The sequence below is a fragment of the Lucilia sericata genome, unplaced genomic scaffold (genome assembly GCF_015586225.1).
Source record: "Lucilia sericata isolate MDLA Ls3-8-SP2 unplaced genomic scaffold, ASM1558622v1 Contig000331F_arrow, whole genome shotgun sequence".
NCBI lineage: Eukaryota > Metazoa > Arthropoda > Insecta > Diptera > Calliphoridae > Lucilia > Lucilia sericata.
In genome coordinates this window covers 127,501-138,081 of record NW_023994352.1, presented here as the reverse complement: position 1 = coordinate 138,081, position 10,581 = coordinate 127,501, and the positions used below count along the sequence as shown (strand labels likewise).

The following is a 10,581-nucleotide window of genomic DNA, read 5'->3' as shown; positions in this document are numbered from 1 at the left end:
TTAAAACCTTAATTGGGATATATTTTGATATTTCCATTGAACAACCTTGAACTTTATTTCTTTAATAAGTAACTAGAGGTTAAATTGCTTATAAAATATCTCATATATGAATATAATATATAAATTTTATTACACTATCATTATGATAAAATATTTTAGCTCTTTTTTTTGTTCTTAAAATTTTCACTTTTTGCTAAGCGCTCTCTTCAAACATATGAAATAAATTTTTTTGGTTTTTATTTAGTTTAATCTCGGTATTTGAAGCGTTAGTCGGCGATCAGAGAAAACAAGCAAAAATAATAATAAAAAAAAATCCTCTAAATCCCCAACATAAATCAAATGATCCACTAAAAGTTATAAACATAAAAAGTCAAAGAAATATAAAAAAATATTCCATTATTCCTTAATAAAATGAAATGTCAAAATATTTCTAAATACAAATCATTTTATAGCAGTTAAGTTTATTTCGATCATTTGTATAGCGTTAAGTGTGAATTTATCACTTTATTGTGTTTTATCTAAACAAATTCATCATATATTTGAATATAAAACCACCACAACAACAACAAACAAAAAATGATACGGAACCCACAACAATTGTATAGTGCTAGTGATAATGTTAAAAATAAAAAAATTGTAATCAGTTGAAGGATTGTTTAGATGTTTTCAGTTTAAGTGTTTATTTGGTCTATTATCCATCTCACTTGCTCTCCTTAATTAAAATCATCTAAGTATCTGTATTTATCTCCAACTCTTGAAATAAAAGTAAAAAATAAATTAAATAAAATAAAAAACACAAATCAGTTAATTAAATTACAACCCAGCCACCTCGAACACACACAATTAAATTACAATTGAAAGGCATGATAATATGTATTAAGAACAATGAATTTTTAGTACAAGTAAGTACAAGTACGTTTATACTTGTGTTATACTATAGATACCAAGTAGGAATATATACTCTCTCTCTCGAACAGATACATAGAACAATAGAAACGAGTAAATGTTTAAATAACAAATCTACCTGTATAAATTAATAAAGAAAAAAGAAGATAGAAACGAAAATCTCAAGTTGAATGTAATTATATGTCTATAAGATAAAATACAGACTGGAATTTAAATTTCATACAAATGTTCTTAAAAATGAAATGTGTAATACTTATAATTTATTACGCAGATTGTTTTAAATCATATTTTTTTAGTAAAAACTTTGAAAATGAAAATTGAGCAAATCATGAAAATTTTAACATATGGGCAATTTCATATCAAGTGACTCAACTCAAAAACTCGATGGACCAGAGTTAGTACTATTGGATAATAGGCCAGACATAAATTTTCAGCTTTATCGGCTAAGAACTCCAGGACTTAGAGGGGGCAAAGTTGGACTTTTAGGGCACCCATTGGTCCTAGCAAAAATTGTCCAAAAGAGTTCAGATAGCTATTTCTTCATCTATAATTCAGACGAAATGTCGAATTTTTGAATTTTTTTTTTCAAATTTTAAACAGATGACTTTTTGAACTTTTTATACACATGTTCATATCTGTAAAATTAGGGGTTTTCAACTTTTCCATCTTTACGAATTATAAGCTTTACAAATGACAGCGATGCGTTTATCTCAGCCGATTTTGTGTATAAGCGTCATCGAATCGGTTGGCTTTCATATCTTTTTAAAACAGATATTCGTAAGCAGATAAACTTTAATTAGTTTTGATTAAAAAATGTCATCGTTTTCAAACATTTCTATTAAAAATTTACATTGTGCTATTTTAAATTTGTGTACGTATTAATTTATTCAAATAAATTATAGTATATATAATATTATATAATATTTAAGATAAAACTTTACATTAAAATTTTCGTATCTAGGAGACTCCAATAAACCTTTTAACAATATAATTTTGCATGTATTTTAATATTTCTGAAGAAAAATAGGTTTTTACTCCAGACTTTTATTGTTATTGTTATACCCTGCATCACTTTAGTGGGTAGGGTATATTGAGTTTGCGCTGATGTTTGTAACGCACAATAATATTGGTCCTATAACCACCTTAAAGTATACCAATCGGCTTAGAATCATTTTCTTTGTCGGTTTAGCCGTATGTCCCTCCGTCTGATCTTGTAATTAAACTACAGGTGGCAATTTTAAATATAATTCAATGAAATAAGGTATATGATCTCCTCTTGTACCAGAGACAAAGCCTTTAGAAAATGGTTAACATCGGTCCATTATTTCACCTAGCCCCCATACAACTGAACCCCCGAATAGGGCTCTTAAGTTCATAATTATGTTTAATATACTTGTATCTCGACAAAAAGCTGCAAAACCAATTTCTATATTAGCGTTGATGACCTTGATGAATTTTATAATGATAGGGCCTCATTTGACCCTAGCCCCAATACAAAGACCCATTCAAAATATGACTCAAATGTCCACAATTTTATTCAACAATAAATGGCTTAAGAATATTTGAGGCAAGATACAAATCAATTTATTTCATTTTTATAAATGGTGTAGGCTATTATTTGGTCGGCCCGTCCGACTTTAATTTCTTACTTGTTTTTCTTTTGTTGTTGCTTCCAGATTCAAAAATTATAAAAATACTTGAACTACTTGTAAAAAAACTAGTAAAAAGATTCCATTAAAACACCGTTTATACCGATTACACTTAAGAAAAAGATTATTAGTTAAATATTTCTTATATGGTACTAATATTTAATGATGATTGACGTCTTCAGTTGGAACTAATATTTCGATGATGTGAACAGCGATATTGTACCGGGGGTACGGTCGTATGGAGGCTAGGTGAAATAATGGACAGATTTCAACCTTGGATCAAAAGAATAGAATATGTCAAATTTAATCAAATTATCTTAAAAATTGCGACCTGTACTTTGATAACAAGGTTTACATGGACACACAGACGGACGGACATGGCTTAATCAACTCAGAAAATGATTACAAGCCGATTAGTATACTTTAAGGTGGGTATATGACCAATGATTCTGTGCGTTACAAACATCAGCACAAACCCAATATACACTCCCCAGTTAAGTGGTGTAGGATATAATAAGATCTTCCGATATATTTAAGCAATTTGTTGATGATAAACTTATTTTCTAAAACAGGCTTTATATGGGGGCTAGGGTCATATAGGCACCGATCCGCATAGAATTTGTAGGATTGTTTCAAGTTTACATAACATTTATTTATGCTGAATTTCCCGTGTTTATAAGTGAATTGTAAATATTGAAGTCGTTTTCTGGAGGAGATTTATATGGGGCTAGGATCAAAAGAAAGCCCGATCGATCATTACGGAATTCGGCATAATAATCAAGACTTGCATATAACATAATTTTGAGCTCAATACCTTTATTCGGAAGTGATGTTTTTTGCATCTTGGAAGTTAGCAAAGGGACAGCAATGATATTAGATAGCTCGAGTACTTGAGCAAAGTGCTTGTACATAAACCGGCGGAACTATGTTCAAAAATTGACACCTGAGCATGTGAGCGCAAGTCAAATAAAGGGGGCGGTGCGGAGGCCTTAAGGAAGGTTTTAACTTAAAGCTTTTCGAATTATACCCTTATCACGAAGGTGGAGGGAATAAGTCGAAATTGTAGAAAAAAATAGATTTTTCTCTAAAAAATTCGATATTTTATTAAAAGTTTGATTTTCGATTTTTCACTTAAAATTTTATTTCTTACTAGAAATTCGATTTTTCACTAAATTCAATTTTTTACCAAAATTTCGAGTTTTCACTTCACAACTGATTTACCATTTTAAATACAATTTTTCATTAAAAATCCAATTTTTCACCAATATGTCGGCATTTTTACTTAAAATCTGACCTTGACAGACCAAAACGATTTTCCAAAAAATACAAAATATTATGTATTAGTGTAATAAATTTTTTTACTAAAAAGTGAATTTTCAAAAATAGTAATTTTTATACAATATGAAATCTGGCATAATAAATTTAAAATTGTATTCTTTTGATAAAAAATGTATAGCATTCCCAAAATACTACTCATAATGAAATAATGATTGAATATCATAAAATTCTTGCATCATCATTACTTTTTTTAAGTGTATCTTTAACACTTTTAAACGGTATATTTACCTTTTTCCCTATAAAAACTATTATGATGGCCCATTGTAAACAAATATAAAACGTTTTGCTCTGATATAAAAATCATACGAAATATATAATTTATTTTAAATGAGCGCATATGTATGTGTGTTAGTGAAGTGGTTTTATGATTTGCATTCACCATGATGTATAAAATTTTTTTAAAACTTTTTTTTTACTATTTTTTTTCTTTCGTTTTTTTTTTGTTTTATTTTTATTTAACCGTTTATACATATTACGTTTAAATATAATCAGATCATTAAACAATTAGAAAATATACACAAGTTCTTATCTTTATTAATAACTATACGTACTCATAATAAAATAGACACTTTTTTCTACTTTTTTTTTATTTAAAATTGTTGCTACTTTTCCCTACAATCACTCACTCGATCTACTTAATATTGGCCCCACCACCACCAACAACAACAACAGTAACTACCGGCGTTAAATGTTGACAGCAAAACAAAAAAATGTGAAAAAAGTCGAGTCCACTGACAGATTAGATTTAAACGTTGAAGTGAACAAATCAGAGAAAAAATATTTCATAAAAATTCAAAATTAATTCAAAAATTTACGAACAAATTTAAAGAGGAAAATCGGAAATGAATGAAAATTTTGTTTTAAGAAATTAATTATTTTAACGCTTACAACGTTATCATATATTAGTTAAAGTATTTGTATTAAATAATAAATAATTGAGTGTATTTATTAAATAATATTTATTTATCAAAATACAACAAATTATGTCTAAAGTGTAAACAATTCCAAACACGTGAATGAGTGAGTTGCTTTTATCTATTAAAAACAAAAAAAAACTAAAATAATACATGAATTATAGAAACAAAATAATTATTGGTAAAAAAAATTTAACAATTAGTCAACTTTTTTATTAATATTGGTAAAAATTATTTTATGCCAAATTGTATAGTTTTTATGGAAATTGTGGACGAGTGAGAATATAAATAAATTAAGTTAATCTATGTAAGTGATGACTCGCGAAAAAAATATAAAGATAATATTTTGACAAAATGTCATATCTAATTTGTAAAAACACTGTGTTAAATATAAATATTTATAATAAATAATATGGGTTTATCCTGCATTTAAAATTTTGTAATATTTATTCAAATTACAAGTATTTGAAAAAATTCATAATATTTATGTTTTAGTTTAACTTTAAAAAAATGCCCATTTTTTCTTAAAACTAATTTTTTTTAATTTTAATTTATTTTAAAATATGTATATTTATATGTACCCTGCAAAAATTGAGACTACTCCTCACACGCGTAAAAAAAGTACTCCTCAAAAGACTAGGACTGGTCAAAAAGTAATCCAAATATATGAAAACAGCATTTAACATAGTGATGTTCTATGTGACTACATCACAATGGATTACTCAGGTGTAATCCGCCTATGCATTATACCAGTCTAATCCTAAAACTAATCCCTTGATAAATTTATAGGAGTATATGATCCGCAACATGGTCCTATGTAATGCAGGGTATGTACCATCTTGTTATCAAAAAGTAAACATGATCTATGCCTGCATTACATTAGACTACTTAACGGATCATGTACTCCAATCCTGCTTACAGGGAAATAATTTTGGGATTACTTTAATGGATCATGCACTCCATAAACTTTTGTCGAAATAATTGTTACAAGTTTTTTAAGAAAACGTGTTACATTTATATTATGCCGAATTTTATACATACACCATCAAAACCTTGTCATATATCGATATTAATATGAGCGTCAGGGTGGTTTTGGAAAAAAGGCTTTGTGTGAAATCTTGGGTGAATAAAGGACCGAAATCTTTAGAGTTTCAGGAGCTACTAACTGATAATATCAAATAATTTTTTGTTGAATTTCTTTTAATAGCTTGATTTTTAAAAGATTTATTTTACAATAAAGTGATTTTTTCTAAGAGGAAATATTGTTAATGGATTTTAGACCACAAAAACCTTGTTCTTGACAAATTTCGTAACTCTATTTGTATTTTTAAGTTAGTTATGAACGTGATAATCTTATTAAGAAGGGGACTTCATATTAGTTATGAAGTCAAGTTTGAACCGATTTTGCATATTTTCAACAACAAATAATTTTAAATAATGTGGGAATTTCAGCCCTCATTCGTTCCGTTTAGAGCATTGTTTTTCCAAAAGACAGATAGGAGTCGTAGTGCTTTAGGTGAACACCAGCCGTTTTGGCCTTATTTTACGGGGGTACTTTTGCAACCACAGAGTGTGCTGATTAGACGACTCGCCACCGCCCACTGTGCTTTTTATACGCTGGTGGCAATTTGTGTGCATTTTTCTGTCGGTCCATGTACAAGCACTTTGTCAAGTACTCGATCTATATAATCTCTAACCATTGCTTAACTTACGATGGCCTCTGTTGAGTCATAGAGAACACACTGTGGTAAAGCTGGTATGAACAGAGCAAACCCTGAACATACCCGAACTAGGAAGGAAAATGCAATGGTATACTTGAATAAGATACCTTTCATTCATTTCCATTCAACCCAGCACACTTTTCTTTCATTCGACACACTCATAGAGAACAACATACGACACACTCACTCTAGGTATAAGGGATGATAAGTTCCATATACTCTACATCCATCTTGTATCATATACACTTAACACCAGCTCATTTCAAAAGCTTAGTCCCATAGTCAATCCTCGGCGAACTATCTCTTGTCTCGGCAACAGCTCGAATTACAGACTTTAACGTGCATCAGGCCTCTCCAATAACTGAGATAAGACAAAGTCCGAAACTTTGCCCTGCGGGCTACCGGTTCTCGTGATACTAGATTTTGTGGTTCTCTGGTTAGACCCCATGTCAAATCGTTCTAAGGAAAGGCGAGCATATATTTGATCATCGCCAGTTTATAGTCCCGACAGACTAGAGGGACTGGTAGCACCTCTTTTTCCCGGGATTGCAATAACACCAAGATAAAGGTCTTTCATCAAGGTAACAGTTTGGTTGTGATAAATTATCTTTTTTTTGCCGAAATTATTTATTTTACACTCTATTTGACACCAGCAAAAATTACATTAACATTAAATTCCAATTAAGTTCCTCCAAAATATTTCATGGGGATCATGAGCTCATAATAGCAGCTATTTCTCACAGAATCCAATGGATTATCTCATTCACTCTTGAAAATTTATTATTTTTCCACTAGTACTTGTTTTTTTAATTTTAAGTATAGATTGATCTATAACAATTCAAAAGCAACAAATTAATTTGCAATTAATAAACAAATCTTATCGTATTTATCAACCAACCCCTCAATGATTTTTTTTTGGGAATCATAAATCAAGGTATTCCTAGACTAAGTAATAATCAAAAATTATGTTGATAAAAAATATACATCAGACGCTAATCAAAAACAAACTAACTATTCCTTAATAAAGTGTTAACAATAAATAAATATATAAATAATGATTTTTGAAATTTCATTTATTTCAGGCTACAACATAGAAATCTCAAAAAATTTCATCAGCATTTGAAATTGATTGGTCTCAGAAGCATACAAGTTACCTGCAACAAAAAAATATATATATAAAAAAAATTTATTAGAAAACATCCCACCACCAGCTAACGTAGTTGAACAAAAATGAAAGACAGTAAATTAAGCAGTAAAAATGGTTCCGTTGAAATGGTTGACTCGAGTACAAATGATGATCCCTTCCAGCATATCATTGAAAAGGCCGGTAATCATGGCCGCTTTCAATTGATCTATAATATAATTTTCGTTATGGGTCTGGCAATGGCGGGTGCCATGTGTTATATGAATATAATTTTAGCCTTAAATATACCGGATCATTGGTGTACAGTGCCGGGGAGAGAGAATACAAATTTTACACTGAATGAATGGCGAAAATTGACATTGCCCACGTAAGTAGTATTTAACATGTGTAATATGTACATGAGTATGTAACTTGATGGAATTTACCTCGGAATTTTGTGAAAAGCACATACTACGTACATACATACATATTAACGCTGGCATTTACACATGTGAGGAGTATGAATGTGAATACATAATAATATTTTTGTATGGATGTTAACGCAATATGAATGATAAATATTTGATACGTTTTTCCTGTAATTTTTTGACAATTTTTGACATTTTACGCTACTATGTACAATAGAGTGTCCCGAGAAGTAGTTTTTTTTTAAGAATCTCATGAATATTTTGGGATCTATATCGAAAGTATTACATTGAAGTTACAATTACTGGTAATAGTATTTAAAGTTTACCAATAGCAGTTACTTTTAATTGAAATTTAGGTTCTACTAATTACAGATTGCATGTAATTGTAAGGAAAAACATCACAATTACAAGTAATTGTAATGGGAAATTCTTCAATTACAATTATATATAATTGTAATTAAAAAACAACTCGAACTCGAGCCTAAAGAATATTCAATTAATAATTGCAATTAAAAAACGTCAATTACAAGTAAATGCAATTGGTAAAGCTTCAATATTAATTACTTCAAATGTAATTGTAATTGAAAGAGTTATAATCACTCCTTAGCCTGCTGAAGACCCTATTCTCGTATTCAGTACATACGCATCGTTTAAGAGATATTCCTACAAAAAAGGATACCACAGGGACACTCTAATGTATAAGTGCGGTGTTTACAGTTGTGTATTTAAAATAGCAAGTTATGTGATCAAAAATTTCAAAAAGTGCCAGCTGGGTGGTTCGCTAATTACAGAAAGTGTAGAGAGATATAAAAATGTTTCAATTTATAATTCGTTCGCATTTAGAGGAACGGACAGTGTGTTTCGTTTTAAAATAGAACTACTCACAGATGGAAAAGGAAATATACACGGCTGGTACCAAATTGACACCAAAGAGTTTATAATTTTTCAATAACATATATTGTCAAACACTATATAATGTTGACAATGCAACGTTGTCAACATTGCAATAATTCGTTGTCGAAATCTAAATTTTATATACACATCCGTTGTCTAAATGTTAATAAACGTGGTAAGCTCACTATTGGCAACGGATTGTTGGTCAATAGTGAGCTTACCACGTTTATTAGCATTTAGACAACGGATGTGTACAAAATTTAGATTTCGACAACGAATTGTTGCAATGTTATCAACATTACATAGTGTTGTCGTACGCTCATATGTATATACTATCACAACGGATGGTATTGAAAAATGATAAACAGTTTAGTGTCAATTTGGTACCAGGCGTGTATATTTCTTTTTCCCTCTGTGCAGAGCTAAATTCAGTAAATTTTAGATATCGGAATATGCATTAGCATAAAAAGTGAAGATGATAATTTTTGCAATATCTGCCACCGCTATAATTTTTACGCCTAACAGTAAAGCTATAAATAGTATACTCAATATACACAAAAACACATACAACTGTACAAAAACACATACAAATACATTTGCACATACACAGACAGACATTCCTACATACATACATACATACATAGTTGTGTAATAAATTGTCAAGAATGGTGTTTAAAATTTCATTTTTCAAATTTGCATTTCATATAAATGTCATCATCACACAACTGTCTGCATTTGTGTGTATGTTGAGAGAGGCTGTGTGCGTGTGTGTGTCGGTATGTGAAAAGGATATGAATATTGTACTTATTGCTTTACTCTCTATATCATACATATTGATAAATATAATATATCTCTTTTTTCTATATTTTTTCTATTTGTTATCCTTCCATATAGAACCAAGGACAATCGAGGTACAGAAAAATATAGCAGCTGTCAAATGTATGATGCGAATTTTACAGAAATTGATGATTGGGAGAATTGGAATTCAACATCAGCAAATGTAACAGGTTAGTTTTTATTTTCATATTCATACAAAAATACAAACATACATATTTACGTATTGAAATATTTATTCCTACATAACTTTTTTTATTTATACAAATGTATAAAATATATATGTATGTATATTCAAAATCCCTATATAATATAATTCTGTCTGCATATGTACATATGTGTAGTTTTCTTTTTTATTTTTGGCTTTTTTTAACTTTTTCATTTATGAATATGGAATTTGGCTTTGTAGTGTATCCAATATATCCTTATACATTTGTTCGTATGTGTATATGCTTATGGGAGTGTAATATTTGACTGTGTTATTATTTTTACTTCCTTTCCTATATTTTTTTCTTCTTTTTGCTTTCTCGTTATTTTTTGGTTTATTTAGTGCTTTTTGTTTGATAAAATTGATTTATTAAAACTCATGTACAAATGTAGTCAATATACAGTGATCCATGTGACCTGTTTTTCTCGCAACTAATGGAAATTTTTAAACCTGTTAGAAGAGAGAGCGAGTTAACAAAAAATGTTTTTTTTTTGCTTTTGATTGATTGCCAGCAAGTATAGACAGTTAATTATTGCGATGCACTAGCTGTTGCTTATTGATTGTAA

The 10,581-nt window shown here is 29.4% G+C and overlaps 1 protein-coding gene across 3 annotated transcripts in view; it reads left to right on the top strand.

Moving 5' to 3' along the window:
• Positions 1-242: 242 nt before the first annotated feature.
• The window catches only part of LOC119603716 (carcinine transporter-like), a 26,310-nt gene continuing 15,971 nt past the window's right edge, over positions 243-10,581 (top strand). The window contains exons 1-3 of one of the 3 annotated variants that reach the window (XM_037955863.1): positions 243-902; positions 7,611-8,039; positions 9,868-9,980. In XM_037955863.1, coding sequence (XP_037811791.1) covers positions 7,759-8,039; positions 9,868-9,980 — 394 coding nt within the window. In that variant the 5' untranslated portion in view covers positions 243-902; positions 7,611-7,758. Of the gene's footprint in view, positions 903-4,589; positions 4,914-7,610; positions 8,040-9,867; positions 9,981-10,581 lie in introns of those variants that run through there. The other 2 variants (XM_037955864.1, XM_037955862.1) reach the window with 2 other exon arrangements.